The following is an 18648-nucleotide window of genomic DNA, read 5'->3' on the forward strand; positions in this document are numbered from 1 at the left end:
CTAAAAGGATCCTAGCATTAGCAATCAATTACATCTAAAAGCAGACTCAAAGACCCGAAAAATGCCGGTTCGACTGTCCGCAATGCACAAACAAATCATGACGTCTTGCGAAATCCAAACTTTCAATCGAATGAAGTATGAATATTTTATGCCTTTGATTGACAGAAAGTATCATAAACATGTTTATTTGAATCCGTCCAGCCGGTTCGGTGAAATCACATCCGCAGCAGCACCAAACATAATCCAAACCAAACCGAGGCGGCGACCACTGCCCAAAAATTCCACCAATCACAGACGACGGCACCGGATCGTACGATTCTTACCGCTTGTCGCTTATCAGTAGCTACCGCACCACGCCGCCGCCGATCCACTCACTTTTCCACGAATATTTGCAGGAGAAAGCTCGAATGGAAAAAAAATAGTATGTACGATACACGCATTTATTGCAGGAAGGGGGGTCCATCAGTGGAAGCGCAGCATAATAAGCGCCTGAGGTGAATGAGATAATGACAGCGCTCAATGCACGAGTGCAGAATCCAATCAAACAAGTAAGGCAATGTGATAAACAGAATCGCTTTTTGAGTAGCTCATTCATCAAGTTATCTTCATAATGAAGTAATTAATTGGCTTTAAAATTTTATATCCCTTGATGATGTTGGCAGCTTAGTAGGTATGTTAATCTGTCAGTTGTACTTTTTGTTTCGGGGATCAAGAAGGTCACAAGAAATTTCACAAATAGACGTCAGTCAGAACGGCGATGACTAACGTCAGCGCAGCAAATTCGCAAATTCACATTTTCAACTGATAAGAACGGGAAAAAAATGTCAAGTTTAACTACTTGAAACGACATAAAATTGGCTCATAACCGTTTTCTCCGCTAAATTTAATGGACTGTGGAAGAAGTCATCATAATCGGGGTACGTAAACAAATCCGAAGTTCGTAAACATTGCGGCTCTGTGATGATGCTGCTCGTTGTCATGACACCATTGATTCGCCATCGCCTCCTACCAACCAACCGTCGATCCTAGACCTAAGGAAGAGGAATGTGCGAGCTCAACGTTTTCTCGAGGGCCGTCATCAAAGAGAATTACTCTATCAACGCTTCACATAAAACCCGACTTATGGGTTTCCTCTGACGAGTAACGACGACATTTGCCTTTATTTTTAAGAACATGGTGTCAGAAGAGTACTGTGCTGTCAGATTTTCTCCGCAAAATTTCCCCGCTTGTTTTTCATCTGAAAGCTTTTTTCAATTAATCCACATGGTCGCGAAGAAGACTGAAGAGACGAGACTAAATATCTGTGCATTTGGACTGGCTTCACTGCCGCCATCAGAATCGCAAAGCCATCAAGGATCGTTCGATCGTGTTTTGCCCATAAACGGAAGACCGACGGCAGCCGGCCATAATGATGTTGTTCATGCATTGTTTGTCTCGTGATAAGACGCTTTTCAATGAATATTATCAATTGCGTTGCGTAGTGTCGTCGTCGGCATAAAGCTAGGGCGCCACGGCCTTGGGCCGGTATGTCGCGTGATCATCGCAAACGAAAACAATACTTAGACTAAACTGGATTTTATTTAAATGCCGTGGGCTAGGTTAATGTGAAAGGGTCCTGTTTGTGGAACAATCAAGCGGAAGGAAGTTCGGATTAAGAAGATAGTAATCCCCGTCGAATGGTAAACATAGTTATATCTCACTTTTATTTTCCTGTTGCTTGGTAAAATAGAGATCGTTTTCAATCCGCCCGCTTGGGCTGTTTTGGTTAATCTAAGTTTTGTTTGTAATAGATATAGATTCTTTGTTATATTTTCAAGTATTCTACACTCACTATCCGTTTCATTCTATTAACGTTTGTCACATAAACATCTATTGTTACGTCATCTCATTCAATGATTAAATATCATTCACGCTAATTCTTACAGTTTTTGGTGTATGTTTTCTAAAGTGGTGAATGAAGCGATAACTTTGATCTGAAGCATCTGGACTCAACCTCAGCCTGGTGACTGATCAATATTTTCGCGAATCGTTTGTCAAAAAAAAATCATTCGATGAGAGTTCAGTTCATTTGTGACGTCACACACATTCGTGGCAATTTTACAATCGCTCTTTATCGTTGGCGCGAAGATTCACATACTTCACTCATGCTTGGAGTAGCAGAACGAATCAATGATAAATAGACTGTAATGTCAGTAAAATTTTTAGGCGAGCGAATATAAACATTGACGAATACATAGACCGAAATGTCCGGTATAAAGCCATCAAAAAATCGGGCACCATGTCTTCTTCTTCATTTTGAAGAAAATACCCCTCGTGGGTGACGAATTACATTATACATAAATATTTTACGAGCGCTGACTTACCCCTCTTGACGTTTTGACAGTTTGTCTGTTTTTCTCGCCCTCACCTTGCGACGTCGTTTCGGTTTTGCATCGTACATAAATCTCGGGTACTTATTCAAAAGGACGTATGTGATTTTACAAGCAAAGATTCAAATGTCGATTTGTCCAATCTGATGGCACTCCACGCAAACCAATACACCACCAACATGTAGCCGAAGGCTTCTTATAGGAGAAGCCTTCGGCTACCTGTTGCGGTGTTGATTTGCGTGAGGATGCCACCAGATTGGACAAATCGACATTTGCATCTTTGTTTACAAAGTCACATACGTCCTTTTGAATAAGTACCCGAGATTTTGTGGCTATCAGATCGATTACTCCAACGCGTGAAAATGATTTCTAATTCATCATCGAAAATTGATAAAAGTAAGGTCGCAACCGAAAAGGTAAGATTGTCTAACAGAAATGCCAGAGTGAACAACCTATTCATCTCCAAAACATCTTAAACTAAAAAATATCTTACAGCCAAAGTGCGATAAAGCCGAAACAACGTCGTCAAAGAGCAAAGAACGTCCATACAAACTGCGACACGTTCGGAGCTTCTCCCGCGATTACCAGCAGATGAGTCACATTCCGTGGTACTGCTATTTATGCCGGTTACAGTGCAAAGATGACGAAACACGGACGCATATTTGGTTTCATTCGTCAGGTTGATGACTACCTTCTGGAGGAACCGAGTTTCGCCGTGCGTTTGGACTACCGTCCCGATTACGCCAGAACGTTGGTGTACGTGCGGAACGTGTGACCCCATTCGGTGTTGCGACTCAGCCGGGCCTACATCCACCTGGCAGACGGTCACATGAAGATGCTGATTGAAAGCGAGATGCGCCTTCCTTGGGGTACGGTTTCAAAGTTTTGCTTCGACAGTTGCCTGCTGTCGGAGCTGGATAGAAGCTACGGACTGATATTGGTTGGACTGGCGGACTCAAAGACAGAAATATTGGAACTTTACCACCTGCAAGTGACCGTGTTGAATCATTTCCTGAAAGAGCAGCTAATTTTGAAGAAACCAACGATTCATTGTCCGCTGTTGAATCAGTATCCGGTACCGATGGAAAAAAAGATCATATACGAGAGGTGAGTTGTGTTACAAAATGTTTGAACTCAAATAATGCAATACAGTGCGTTTTTCAGTTTTCAATGGTTCAACAAATATGTCGCAACAAATCACGAGCAGCTGTCTGCTGTGCGAAATATCGTGAATCGGACTTCGTTCCCTGCTCCGTACATATTATTTGGACCACCCGGTACTGAAAAAGTTCAACTATCGTAGAGGCAGTTTTACAAATTTAGAAACTACAACCCAAAGCCAACGTTCTCGTATCGGCAGCTTCAAATTTCGCCTGTGATGAATTCACCACGCGCCTGCTGGAATTCATTCCCGCCACCGATGTGTTCCGTTTCGTATCCTTCGTATCGATTTTGCTGATAACGGAACAACACCATCGTTCTCAAAGAGCAGTGGAGGTTTTGAGGAAGGTGGTGAGTATCGTCGCGGCCGCGACTACGAATATCCGGAAGGCGGTGCATCATACGAGGAAAATTCATCGTACGGCTATGGTGGAAGACCGTTCCGCGGCCGTGGTGGTTTCCGTGGCGGTTTTCATCGTGATGGCCCACCGCACCACGGGGACAATGATGAATGGCGTCGATCAGGAGTCGATGGCAAATATGATTCACGCCGTCGTTCGTGAACCAGGAATCGATAGATCTCGCTCCCGTTCACCGAGGCGACGCAGTCCGGCTGATTCTGATTCGTCTTCTTGTAGGAATGGCATGTTATCGAATGCAAGAACGTTACCAGAAGTGGCACGGAAATCTACCACAGTCTGGCAAGGGGCGCTGATTTTGAACACTATTCCCCGTCAAGTTGCACCTAACGGACGGAGACCACGAAATAGTGGACAGCCTGATGAAAGACGAGGAAGGTAAACATCACCTTCGTATTACTCAGCGACTACGCCTCGATCAACCCAAGTTGAAGCGCATATCGACGTCATCGTCGCACGTAATCTTCCTCGGCCTGCCGGGATCGACGTCATCGGTAGCATCGTCGGATGATGCCAGTGTTCAGACGCGTCCACTGCGTAATCTCGTGTCCTACCTGAAGCAGAAAGAAGCGGCCGGCGTTATATCCTTACTCAATAAAGAAACGGAAGCAACCGGTGTGCTCTACTCATTCCCGCCATGCGATTTTTCGACAGAATTGTTGAAACGAACATGTCACAACCTCACCGAGGAAGGACTGAAGGAAGACGATCTGGTAATCGTGGTGGTCCGAGGAGGAACAATCCTCTAAAGTGCGTTCTCTCTGGTATTACAGCAACTAGTCCATATTGGCACAGCATACAACATGGCTGGTCTAAAAATTTGTTTGTAAATCAAAAGTTTGTTCTTAAGACAAAGTTTTGACTTTCTGTTTATAAGTGGATATAGACACTTAATATATTTGTTGGTTGTTTGCTCATTGTTTGTTGGTTGATTGATTGGTTATTTAGTTGATTGGATGGTTGGTTGGTAGAATTATTAATTGGTTGGTTGCTGCTTGATTTGTTAGTTGGTAGAACCTAGAACCGTTGAATGGTTGGTTGCTTCACAGTTGGTTGGTTGCTTGATTGGTTGGTTATTTAGTTTATTGGTTGTTTGACTGGTTGATTGATTGGTTGGTCGGCTGGTTAGTTGATTAGTTGTTTTGTTATTTGGTTGATTGGTTGGTTATTTGATTGATAGGTTGCTTGACTGGTTCTTCTTCTTCTTCTTCAATGGCTCTACATTCCAACTGGAACTTGGCCTAGCTTTTCAACTTAGTATTCTATTAGCATTTCCTCAGTTATTAATTGAAAGCTTTTCTATGCCCGCCATTGCATGAGTATGTATCTTGTGTGGCAAGTACAATGGATACACTATGCCCAGGGTGTCGAGAATGTTTCCAACCCGAAAACACCCTAGACCGGACCGAGAATCGAACTCGCCATCTGCGGATTGGCAATCCTACGCCTTTGCTCGGCTGCTGGAGACCCTGCTTGACTGGTTGGTTGATTGATTACTTGATTAGTTGGTCGGCTGGTTAGTTGATTAGTTGTTTTGTTGGTTGCTTGGATGGCTAATTGGTTGGTTGCTTGATTGATTGATTAGTTGGTTGTAGAATAGTTGGTTGCTTAATTGGTTGATTCGCTGGTTGGTTGCTTGATTGCTTGGTTGATTTGTAGCTTGCATTAATTGTTGGTTGGTTGCTTGAATGGTTAGTCGGCTGGTTAGTTGATTAATTGTTTTGTTGGTTGCTTGGTTGATTGGTTAATAAGTTGATTGGTAGCTTGCTTGAATGGTTGGTTGTTTGATTAGTTAGTTGATTGATTCGTTGGTTATTTGGTTAGTTGGTTGGTGCTTGATTTGTTAGTTGGAAGAATGGTTGATTGGTTGGTTTCTTTTTTGTTTATTGATTACTTGATTGGTTGGTAATTTGGTTGATTGGTTGCTTGAGTGATTGATTGATTGGTTGGTCGGCTCGTTAGTTCATATGTTGTTTTGTAGGTTGCTTGAATGGTTGATTAGTTGGTTGGTTGAATGATTGCTTGGTTGATTGGTAGCTTGCTTGAATGGTGGGTTGCTTGATTGCTTGGTTGATTGGTAGTTTGCTTGAATGGTTGGTTATTTGATTGATTGCTGCTTGATTTGTTAGATGGTAGAATAATTGATTGGTTGGTTGATTGCTTGCTTGATTGGTTTGTCGGCTGGTTAGTTGACATGTTGTTTTGTTGGTTGCTTGGTTGGTTGATTAGTTGATTCGTTGCTTGATTGATTGGTAGCTTACTTGAATGGCTGATTGCTGGATTAGTTGGTTGGTTATTTGGTTGATGGGTTGCTTTAACCGTTTGATTGAATGGTTGGTCGGCTGGTTGGTTGATTAGTTGTTTTGTTGGTTTCTTGATTGGTTGATTAGTTGATTGATTGATTGATTAGTTGATTGGTTAGTTGTTGCTCGATTTGTTAGTAGGTAGAATTGTTGATTAGTTAGTTTCTTGATAGTTGGTTGGTTGCTTAATTGGTTGTTTGGTTGCTTCATTGTTTGTTGGTTGATTGATTGGTTATTTAGTTGATTGGTTGGTTGGTTGATTGTTGGTTAATAGAATGATTATTTGGTTGGTTGCTGCTTGATTTGTTAGTTGGTAGAACTGTTGAATGGTTGGTTGCTTCATAGTTGGTTGGTTGCTTGATTGGTTGGTTATTTGGTTGAATGGTTGTTTGACTGGTTGATTGATTGGTTGGTCGGCTGGTTAGTTGATTAGTTGCTTTGTTGGTTGTTTGAATGGCTGATTAGTTGGTTGCTTGATTAGTTGATTGGTGGCTTGCTTGATTGGTTGGTTGCTGGAATCGTTGACTAGTTAATTATTCAGTTGATTGGTTGCTTGATTGGTTGATTGATTAGTTGATTGGTTGATTAGTTGGTTGGTTGATTATTGGTCGGTTGCTTGATGAGTTGATTAGTTGATTTGTTGATTGCTTGATTGGTAGATTAGTTGGTTGGTTGCCTGATTATTGGTTGGTTGCTTGATTTGTTAGTTAGTAGAATGATTGATTGATTGTTTGGTTGCTGCTTGATTTGTTAGTTGGTAGAATTGTTGAATGGTTTATAGTTGGTTGGTTGGTTGCTTGACTGGTTGATTGATTGTTAGTCGGCTGGTTAGTTGATTAGTTGTTTTGTTGGATTCTTGGTTGATTGGTTAATAAGTTGATTGCTAGGTTGCTTGATTGGTTAGTTATTTGGTTGATGGGTTGGTTGGTTGCTGCTTGATTTTTCAGTTGGTAGAATGGTTGATTGGATTGTTGGTCATTGTTGGTTGATTGATTGATTGTTTGGTAATTTGGTTGATTGGTTGCTTGACTGGTTGATTGTTTGGTTGCTTGATTGGCTGGTCGGCTGGTTAGTTGATATGTTGTTTTGTTCGTTGCTTCAATGGTTGCTTGGTTGGTTGATAAGTTGATTCGTTGCTTGATTGATTGGTAGCTTGCTTGAATGGCTGATTGGTGGATTAGCCAATCAAGCAACCAATCAACTAAATAACCAACCAAGCAACCACCAAACAATGAAGCAACTAACCAACCAATTAAGCAACCAGCCAACTATCAAGGAACCAACTAATCAACAGTTCTACCAACTAACAAATCAAGCATAACCAACCAATCAATCAATCAATCAACTAATCAACCAATCAAGAAACCAAAAAAAAACAAATAATCAACCAATTGATAGTTGGTTGGTTGCCAATCCAACCAACCCATCAGGTTATTTGATTGATTGGTTGCTTGCCTGGTTGATTGATTGGTTGGTTGGCTGGTTAGTTGATACTGATTTGTTCAACCGTCTAAGACGAGTTTAGGACTCTCCATTTAATTCCAATTATTTTGATATCTTTGCAGATACGTATTTCGACCCCAACTGTGTGGTCGTATTCAGTGTCTCGTACTTGACTCGACTGTTTAGTTGCTTGCTTGATTAGTTCGTAGGTTGGATAATTGATTGGTTGATTGGTAGATTGCTTGATTGGTTGGTTGATTGATTGGTTGGTTATTTGGTTGATCGGTTGATTGGTTGCTGCTTGATTTGTTAGTTGGTAGAATGGTTGATTGGTTGGTTGGTTGCTTGATTGTTGATTGGTTCTAAATCTTACCAACTAATCAGGTTATTTGGTTGATTGGTTGATTGACTGGTTGATTGATTAGTTGCTTGATTGGTTGGTCGGCTGGTTAGTTCATATGTTGTTTTGTTGGTTGCTTCAATGTTTGCTTGGTTGATGATTAGTTGGTTGCTTGATTGCTTGGTTGATTGGTAGCTTGCTTGAATTGTTGGTTGCTTGATTGTTGGTTGGTTGATTTACTGGTTGATTGGTTAGTCGGCTGGTTAGTTGATTAGTTGTTTGGTTGGTTGCTTGGTTGATTAATTAATAAGTTAATTGGTAGCTTGCTTGAATGGTTAGTCGATTGATTGGTTAGTTGTTTGGTTGATGGGTTGGTTGGTTGCTGCTTGATTTGTTAGTTGGTATAATGGTTGATTGATTGGTTGCTTCATTGTTGGTTGATTGATTGATTGGTTGGTAATTTGGTTGCTTGGTTGATTGGCTCGTCGGCTGGTTAGTTGATATGTTGTTTTGTGGGTTGCTTGGTTGGTTGATTAGTTGAGTCGTTGCTTGATTGATTGGTAGCTTGCTTGAATGGCTGATTGCTGGATTATCCAATCAAGCAACCAATCAACTAAATAACCAACCAAGCAACCAACAAACAATGAAGCAACCAGCCAACTATCAAGGAACCAACTAATCAACAGTTCTACCAACCAACAAATCAAGCAACAACCAACCAATCAATCAATCAATCAACTAATCAACCAATCAAAAAACCAAAAAACAACTAATCAACCAATCAGCCGACCAACCATTCAATCAAACGGTAAAGCAACCCATCAACCAAATAACCAACCAATTAAGCTACCAACCAACTAATCCAGCTATCAGCCATTCAAGCAAGCTACCAATCAATCAAGCAACGAATCAACTAATCAATCAACCAAGCAACCATTGAAGCAACCAACAAAACAACATATCAACTAACCAGCCGACCAGCCAATCAACCAGTAAAGCAACCAATCAACCAAATTACCAAACAATCAATCAATCAACCAACAATGAAGCAACCAACCAATGAATCATTCTACCAACTAACAAATCAAGCAGCAACCAACCAACCCTGTCCAGCAGATTTCCTGCAGCGCTACGACGTCGAAGTTGCGGGGATGTATTATAAATTCAGTGCAAATCCGAATTATAGCCGCTAACAAAGTTGGATTTTTCTCACAATTCGTACGTTAAACCTAACTTCGGAAATGGTGCGCTGTTTTTATTTGGTGATGTGCTATACAGCGCACTACTTCGGAAATTTGGTTTAACGTATAGATTGTGAGAAAAATCCAACTTCAATAGCGGCTATAATTCGATTTTCTACTGAATTTATAATAATTCATCGTAGATTATCCTGTCGCAACCTGCGAAGCCTAGCGACTTGCAGTTCCATGTTCCAAGCTTCCAATCGTGATCCTTTATTCGTTGCCTAGGTCGTTGCCGATTGTATCGAGTCGTATTATCTTCTATGCCGTTCGTAATGGTTGTTTTTAAAGGCGGCTTATTGGGCCTGTGCAAACCTCCTGTCTCGTCGGAGGGTCGTCGTGTCAGGGCTGTTTAGCGTCCCACCTAACACCAGGACTTGGGCTTGTGCACTTTGAGCGGCACACGGTCGCTTTTGTAACCTGTGGTTTCATTTTCTGTGATTGCTGGCTCCACCGCAAGTAATAATCCCCGCCACCAAGCCCACTGTGCTTCTCACTGTTTTGGACCGGTAAGGGTTCTCACCTTACCAGTGAGAAATGTGAGCACCACTTTGACACTAACACCCATCACGCGAAGATAGTTACAGCGGTTTGAGTGCAAGAAAAGAAATAACTTGCCAAACGTAAAATACGTGCCCACAGGGAAAGCCAGTTGGAAGGGTTGCCAAACTGGATCGGAACCATTAGGGTTCGGGTATTGTCGGGTTCGTCGTATTCCAATTAAAACGGCTCAGCTATTCCATCAAGCGGTCTGTTCTGTCCTAGACTCCACCAAGAGTCGTAGTGCGCGCCGGGATTTAATATTTAATTAATTGGTCCAAGTGATAAACTAAAACAATAGTGAAAGTTGCTAGTTAATAGGCCATTGCATCAGTTGGCCAAGAGAAAGGATCTAAAAGTGTAAGAGTCCTTAGGGAAGTAGAGGTGTTGTAAGAAAAGTAATTTTTTTTTATTGTATCCAGTATTGTTTCGTAGATCTATTGTGAGAAAATTAATGAAAAGGCCACGTAGAAAAGACAAAAGTTATATTGTGTACATCAATCAAGAAGAAAGGTAAATTGTTTAATTATAAGAACAAATGTGTACTGAAAAGATCACCAGTGACGTCACCAGGGTACTGATACTAGGGGTAGGTCCAGCAAGTGGGCCTTTTTTCTGCTTCTTTGCTTTTTTTCGTCTCGCAGAGCCCGATACGGCGGTATAAGTGCACTCCAAGGACAGAAGGCGGATTCCCAGTGGTACGTCAATCTGCTACATTCTCACCATTCGCTGGTCACCCACAACGCCCACGTGGAGGGCGGTGTTCACAGCCCGTGCTCGTGCCTTAAGTGTCTCGCCATTGACCGCGTTGACCATTGGTTGGAATCTGCCATCATTACCACGCCATCAGCCGGGCCCTGGAGCGGCCAGTACCGTTAGCCATCGTCCGGCAATCGTGCACGTTCTTTCGGCATACGCCCTCGCCGCCGGAGCCGCTATTATACGCTCACCATCGTCACGCCATTGCAAACTTCTTTCGGCAATCAGCATCGTCGCCGGATACGCCATTGTTAGCACGCTTTCGTCCGGGCGCCGGAGCGGCCCACGCCCGTGGCCATCGTCACCGCCAGTCAACCATCACCATCGCAGCCCGTGCTCACGGGGTCACTAGCGCCGGCCATCGATTCGTTGGCCAATCCCTCGTCCTTGTGATCATCCCGTGCTCGCGTTAAACCGTGAGCTCCGAACAACAGTGCGGCAGTGTTCTCCAACTAACATCAGTCCGAAAGCAGAGCGAACCACGGTGTGACGAGAATCGATGTCCCGTGATAACCGTCATCCAGAGCAGTGCATCGCCGTCACCGTTAGAGAGGCCATGATAGAAAAACGCAAGTACCCTACCCCTAGAAGAATGACGTCACTAAAAACCTTAATTTGTAATAAATTAGCATGCTAAGATAAAAGTACTGTGTACCGAGTACAATTAATTGACAGCTAAGCCTTGAATAAGTCTCATTCACTATTTTGTTTGCTTTTCGCCTCGTTTCGGACTCATAAGGTAGTCACCAGTCCTCGCTTGTTGGGATCGAGGGAGAATTGATCGCTGGATGAGCTTTTGAGAATTTAGATACGACACAGTTTGCTGATCGTACCACCATAGCACGCCGGTGGGCACGTGTCGCGTTACACACGTGCGTGTAAAACTCCTGCTGTGGGTAAGTTCGGTCGTGGGTGTGTAGTGGCAAGGTAAGGTAAACGACCCTGTATTTGTCTCCCCATCCTAGCTTCGGTGTAGCTAGCGGGTAACACTTTGGCGGAGCCTACTTGCGGATACATGCAGCTTTTTATAGAGGTTAAACAGGGCCTACTGTCAAACCTCACCACATCCTAGGCAGGCGCCACAACTCGCAGATGGCCTGGGGAGGGATCATCAAGCCCTTGGACAAAGTCCCTGCTGCCCCTGACCAACCAACCCATCAACCAAATAACTAACCAATCAATCAACTAACCAATCAAGCAATCTAGTAAACAACTTATTAACCAATCAACCAAGCAACCAACCAATCAACCAGTCAACCAACCAACCAACAATGAAGTAACCAACCAACAATCAAGCAACCAACCAATCAACCATACTACCAACTAATAAATGAACCAATCAAGTAAGCTACCAATCCACCAAGCAATCAAACAACTAACCAATCAACCAACTAATCAACCACCAAGCAACCAACAAAACATCATGTCAACTATCCAGCCGACCAACCAATCAAGCAACCAACCAATCAACTAGTCAAGCAACCAGTCAACCACATTAACAACCAATCAAGCAATCAACCAACCAATCAACCATTCTACCAACTAACAAATCAAGCATCAATCAATCAAATAATCAACCTTTAAAGCAAGCTACCAATCATCCAAGCAATCATTCAACCAATCAAGCAACCAACAAAACAACATATGAACTAACGAGCCGACCAACCAATCAATCAACCAGTCAAGCAACCAATCAACCAAATTACCAACCAATCAAGGAATCAATAAAAAAAAGCAACCAACCAATCAACCATTCTTCCAACTAACAAATCAAGCAGCAACTAACTAATCAAACAACCAACCATTCAAGCAAGCTACCAATCAACCAAGCAACCAAAAAAACAACTAATCAACTAACCAGCCGACTAACCAATCAAGCAACCAACCAATCAACCAGTCAAGCAACCAACCAACAATCAAGCAACCAACAATTCAAGCAAGCAACCAATCAACCAAGCAATCAAACAACCAACCAGCTAATCAACCAATCAAACAACCAACCAATCACCAATCAAACAACCAATCAACTAAATAACCAACCAATCCAGCAATCAACTTATTAACCAATCACCCAAGCAGCCAACAAAACAACTAATCAACTAACCAGCCTACTAACCAATCAATCAACCTGTCAAGCAACCAACCAATCAACCAGACTACCAACTAACAAATCAAGCAGCAATCAACCAAATAATCAACCAAGCAATCAAGCAACCAACCAACTATTCAAGCAACCAACCAACAAACCAATCAAGCAACCAACCAACCAATCAAGCAACCAACCAACTAATTAACCAATCAACTAAACACCTTATCAATTAACGAGACGACCAACCAATCAAGCAACCAATCAACTAAATAACCACAACCAATCAATCAAGTAAAGCAACCAATCAACCAAATAAGTAACCAACCACCAATCAATCAACTAATCCAGCAACCAACGAGCTAATCAACCAAATAAGCAACCAACCAATCAACCATTCAAGCATCCAACAAATCAACTAATCAACTAACCAGCCGACCAACCAATCAATCAATCAGTCAAGCAACCAATCAACCAAATAACCTACCAATCAATCAATTAGGCAGCTAATCAACCAATTAAGCAAATAACAATTCAACCAACTAACAAATCAAGCAACCAACCAACCAGTCAACCAATCAAGCAACCAAATAACCAACCAATCAATCAACTAACAAATCAAGCAACCAACAAGCTAATCAACCAAATAAGCAACCAACAAATCAACCATTCAAGCAACCAACAAAACAAATAATCAACTAGCCAGCCGACCAACCATTCAATCAACCAGTAAAGTAAACAATCAACTAATCCAGCAATCACCCATTCAGGCAAGCTACCAATCAACCAAACAATCAAGCAACCAACCAACCAAACAACCATTCTACCACCTAAAAATCAAGCAGCAACCAATCAACCGATCAACCAAATAACCAATCAATCAATCAACCAACCAATCAAGCAATCTACCAATCAACCAATCAATTATTCAACCAACGAACTAATCAAGCAAGCAACAAAACAGTCGAGTACGAGACACTGAATACGACCATACAGCTGTGGTCGAAATACGTATCTGCAAAGATATCAAAATAATTGGTGGAATTAAATGGAGAGTCCTAAACTCGTCTTAGACGGTTGAACAAAACAGTATCAACTAACCAGCCGACCAACCAATCAAGCAACCAATCAATCATATAACCTGATTGGTTGGTTGGATTGGCAACCAACCAATCAACCATTCTTCTAACTAACAAATCAAGCTGCAACCAACCAACCAAATAACCAACGAATCAAGCAACCAACCATTCAAGCAAGCTACCAATCAACTTATTAACTAATCAACCAAGCAACCAACAAAACAAATAATCAACTAACCAGCCGACTAACCAATCAATCAACCTGTCAAGCAACCAACCAATCAATCATACCATACTACCAACTAACAAATCAAGCAGCAGCCAACCAAATAATCAACCAACCAATCAAGTAACCAACCAGTTAAACAAGCTACCAATCTACCAAGCAATCAAGCAACCAACCAACTAATCAACCAATCAAGCAACCCACCAACTAATTAACCAAGCAATCAACAAAACAACTTATCAACTAACCAGCCGACCAACTAATCAACCAATCAACTAAATAACCACAACCAATCAATCAACCAGTAAACCATTCAACCATGCAAGCTAGCTACAAGCAAACATACAATCAACCAATCAAGCAACTTAGCCACTTTCGATTGATGTGTAACAATATGGATCTTCGGGCTTCTCAGCAAAAGTTCGTTTTGAAGTGATCTTAAAATAGGTATGTATTCGTAATCATTACGGTAATTTATTACATATTACGGTAGTGTGGGCAGCAATGCGAGTCACCAAGTCATGCAAATGTATCTCCGTAAATATAATCAATGAAAAATTGAGCGCATCTGGCGAATATTGTTTTCATTAGCTGTTTCACTAATTTTCTGCTCTCGACGAGTTTCCGATTCTGGCGAGACAATATTCCCATTTTGCTTCTGTGGAGGATCTGAGCGCCGGCGTTCTCATAATCTTCTGCATCGGTAGTCGTAGTAAAGCAAATGTTGCATTCATGAACCCCTTTATTGGTTCCAACACAAGGCCGTCGGAGTATGCAACCTTATTTTTAGGTTTGCGACGATCAACAGCTGCTTCCGGTTTCTATTTATTATCGAATGACTAGGTAAAACCGTAACTGCTTGCAGACATTTAACTGAAATTCCGTTCTTAGCAAACCATGAAACTTTGGTAATCAATACCTTCTTCTTCTTATTGGCATTACACCCCACACTGGGACAGAGCCGCCTCAGTAGCTTAGTGTTCATTAAGCACTTCCACAGTTATTAGTGAGCTAGCTACCAATCAACCAAGCAATCAATGAACCAACCAACTAATCAACCAATCAAAGAATCAATCAATTCACCATTCAAGCAATCAATAAAACTACTAATCAACTACACAAGCAACCAAATAAGCAACTAACCTATCGAGCAACCAACCATTCAAGCCCACTTCCAATCACTCAAGCAACCAATTAACCAATCAAGCAACTAATCAATCTACCAACCCCCCAACTAAGCAACCAACAAATCAATCAAGTAACAAACCAATCAAGCAATTAATCATTTAAGCAAGATACCAGTGAACTAATCAACCAATAAACCAATCAAGCAACCAACCATTCAAGCAAGTTACCAATCAAGCAACCAATCAATAAAGTAACCAATTATCCAATCAAGCAACTAATTAACCAGCAAATCAACCAAACAACAAACGAATCAAGTAACCAACTAATCAATCAAACAAACAATCATTCTAACCCACTTCCAATTAATCATGCAACCATTGACCAATCTACCAATCAACCATTCAAGTAAAGCTACCAATCAACTTCCAACCAATCAAGCAATTAAACATTTAACCAACTAACAAATCAACTGATCAATCAATCAACCAACCAACTAATCAACCAATCAAGCAACCAAAAAACAAATAATCAACTAACCAGCAGACCAAAAAATCAAGCAACCAATAAATCAACTATTTAAGCAAGCTACCAATTAACTAACCAACCAATAAAACAATTAGGCATTCAAGCGAGCTACCAACCAACCATTCAACCAACTAACAAATCAACCAACCAACCACCCAATTATTCAACCATTCAAGCAAGCTACCAATCAACCAACCAACCATTCAAACAACCTACCAATCCACCAGCCTGTCAACCAACCAATGAAACAACAAACTAATCAAACAACCTACTAATCAATCAAGTAACCCAATCAATTTTTCAAGCAACCAACATAAAAACCATTCAAGCAACCAACAAAACAATCAATCAACCATTCAAGCAAGCTACCAATAAACTAAATTAGGCAACCATCCTATTAAACAACCATCCTAACAAGCATCTTACCAATCAACCAAGCAACCAATCATTCAACCATTCAAGTAAGCTACCAATCAATTAAAAATAAATCAAGCAACCAATTAACCTATCAAGTAACTAACCAACCAATTCGGCAACCAACCAATCAAACAACTAACCAATCAAGCAACTAACCAACCAATTAGGCAACCAACCAATCAAACAACTAACCAATCAAGCAAACAATCATTCAAGACCACTTCCAATCAATCAAGCAACCATTAACCAATCAAGCAACTAACGAATCAAACAAGCTATCAATCAACCAATTAACTTATCAAGCAAATAATCATTTCACCAACTAACAAATAAATCAATCAACCAACCAATTAACCAATCAACCATTCAAGCAACCAACAAAACAACTAATCAACTAACAAGCCGATCAATCAAATAACCCACCAATTAAGCAACCAATTAATCAAGCAGCCAACCCAATAATTAACTAACAAATCAACCAACCAACCAGTCAACCAATCCAGGAACCCACCATTCTACCATTCAAGCAAGCTACGATCAATCAAGCAACCAATCAACTAATAAAGCAATCAAGCAACTTAGCAATCAATTAGGCAATAAACCAATCAATTAATTTATTGAGCTGAGTCGATTGATGTATTATGTGGATTTCCGGATATCCTATTAAAAGTTCATTTTTAAGTGATCCTAAGATATGTATTCGTAATAATTAAGGGCCCTCCTTAGCCGTGCGGTAAGACTCGAAGCTACAAAGCAACACCATGCTGAGGGTGGCTGGGTTCGACTTCCGGTGGCGGTCCAAATATTTTATATTGTACGGGAAAACTTTCACAAATATGACCTGAACCTCCAAGCGGTTACTCCGCGACAAAGGGATTACGATCATCGTCGCCTTCTATCAGATTTGTGTGTTTTTCACCGAATTTGATTTGTAAAACATCTTCGTTAATAATTGTATACTTTTTCCGCCTGTTGGTTGATTATTTCAAAGAAAATCCGAATACAGTAAAACGGTCCAGGTAAATCTGAGTAGACGAGCGTGATCAGGGAGCGATCAAGCCGGAGGCAGCGTTACAAAAAATGTTTCTTCCTAGCAATTGTCTGAATGTGTGTTCTATTCTTACCCATCAAAAACAACAAAGAGAATGACACAATTCCGCAAAAGTAAAGGTTCTCAACAAATCGGAGATCCACTTTTGCGTACAATCCACCTACACCATACACACAGCCGCTTCCGCTGTCGTTGCTGGTCGGGGCAGAGTTCTCCGCCGATTGGCGTTCGTGATACTCCTGGAAGCAGGGCGCAATGCACAAGTTCGTCTGGCACTCGGGACAGTGGTACTTGGTTTTCCGTCGCAGTATCCTCCTTGTGTTCCAGCAGAAATTGCAACCCAGCGCGGGACCCTCCCGTACCACCGGACAGTGGGTAGACCGTTGGCTGTCCAGGCCGGGTATTTCCTTCGATCGGCTGCTCATCTGTATGAGAAGATAGATCAATTCACTGTAAATACTGGCATTTAAGTACAAAACAAACGTAAATTTTGATTCAGAAAATGTTAACACTTACCAAAGGAGATGAAGCAGACCGCGACAATTCGTCGCCTTTTATGCGAATTGAACTCAGGTCGGCAATAAGTAGCACTGCGGCGGTGGAGCTGGTGGTGCTGGTCGTCGTGGTGATCGTTGTGATAGGAGCACTAGCATCTCCGGTGCGTGTACCGGCAACCTCACTTCCCGATAAATGGTGCTGGTGCTGCTGTTGGAGCGATTCCATATCGGAAACGAGAACAACCATTGGACTCGATGTGCGATCGGTTTTCAGATGAAAACAAAAATGAAAATGACAACTGTGCACGTCAGTTTGACAACAGTTGTCATTTTCATTTTTGTTTTCATGGTTCGAATTGAGGGGCTTCTCAATGGTCGAGTGATTGTAATAATTGTAATCCGTCACTCCCCAGGGGTATATAGTGGTGCCCGGAAAAATGGCCACCCCTCCGTCTATGTATTCGTCAATGATATAACGGCGTTGTATTTTTATTATTTTTATTTTCCAAAACAATAAGATGAATAATGATAACTTTTAATTTTCTACATCGAGGAGAGTAAGTTTAACTAGTGGAAATGCATTTTATTTTTATCTGCTCTAATATACAATCTCTTTTTTGCCTATTAAGTACTAACTATTATTATGGTAACAAACCGTAGATTACTGTTTTGTTAGTTTGATTTAGTTGGCTTGCGTTAGTTCTTATGCCTAATTAGTTATATTTACGTGGTTAAACACGATCACATTGCATATTTTTGTCTTTTCAGAATTTCAAGATAAGAATCAATAAATAAGCATCTTTTCTAACACATCATGGAAGAGCGAAACTTAACAAATAAATCAATAAATATTTCCTATGGCGTTACAATTTCTTACATCTATGTCGTTAACTTCATTATACTTTTCCAGAAGTGGCATCAACAAGACATTAAGGATTATTCACAACTTATTTTGAAGTAGGCCCATACGAATGTAGTTTCATGCGGTATTCGTTCGAAGATGAACTTGTGGTAAATGTCTGTGGAGCATTTTTGACACTTGAGAAAATTTGGATTTCCTTGAA

The 18648-nt window shown here is 41.2% G+C and overlaps 1 protein-coding gene and 1 long non-coding RNA gene across 2 annotated transcripts; one reads left to right on the forward strand and one right to left on the reverse strand.

Annotated features, from left to right (window-relative positions):
* The first annotated feature begins 9948 nt into the window (after nt 1-9948).
* On the forward strand, nt 9949-11301 carry LOC134215360 (uncharacterized). Its single transcript, XR_009980127.1, has 3 exons — nt 9949-10176; nt 10239-10329; nt 10410-11301. It is a non-coding gene; the product is annotated as an uncharacterized LOC134215360 (long non-coding RNA).
* Nucleotides 11302-17100: 5799 nt separating this feature from the next.
* Nucleotides 17101-17875, reverse strand: LOC134215368 (uncharacterized). Its single transcript, XM_062694579.1, has 2 exons — nt 17604-17875; nt 17101-17512 (listed from the first exon to the last, which is right to left on the reverse strand). Exons 1-2 carry the CDS (start codon nt 17829-17831, stop codon nt 17108-17110), a joined length of 633 nt encoding a protein of 210 aa, XP_062550563.1. The 5' UTR covers nt 17832-17875; the 3' UTR covers nt 17101-17107.
* Between the last annotated feature and the right edge of the window lie 773 nt (nt 17876-18648).

Source organism: Armigeres subalbatus, chromosome 1 (genome assembly GCF_024139115.2).
Source record: "Armigeres subalbatus isolate Guangzhou_Male chromosome 1, GZ_Asu_2, whole genome shotgun sequence".
Classification (NCBI taxonomy): domain Eukaryota; kingdom Metazoa; phylum Arthropoda; class Insecta; order Diptera; family Culicidae; genus Armigeres; species Armigeres subalbatus.

Excerpts from the sequence above, each read along its gene's own strand:
- LOC134215368 (XM_062694579.1), bottom strand. The coding sequence starts at position 17,831 with ATGGTTGTTCTCGTTTCCGATATGGAATCGCTCCAACAGCAGCACCAG. Across the intron at positions 17,513-17,603 it reads GGTCTGCTTCATCTCCTTTG|ATGAGCAGCCGATCGAAGGA; the intron begins GTAAGTGTTAAC and ends CTTCTCATACAG.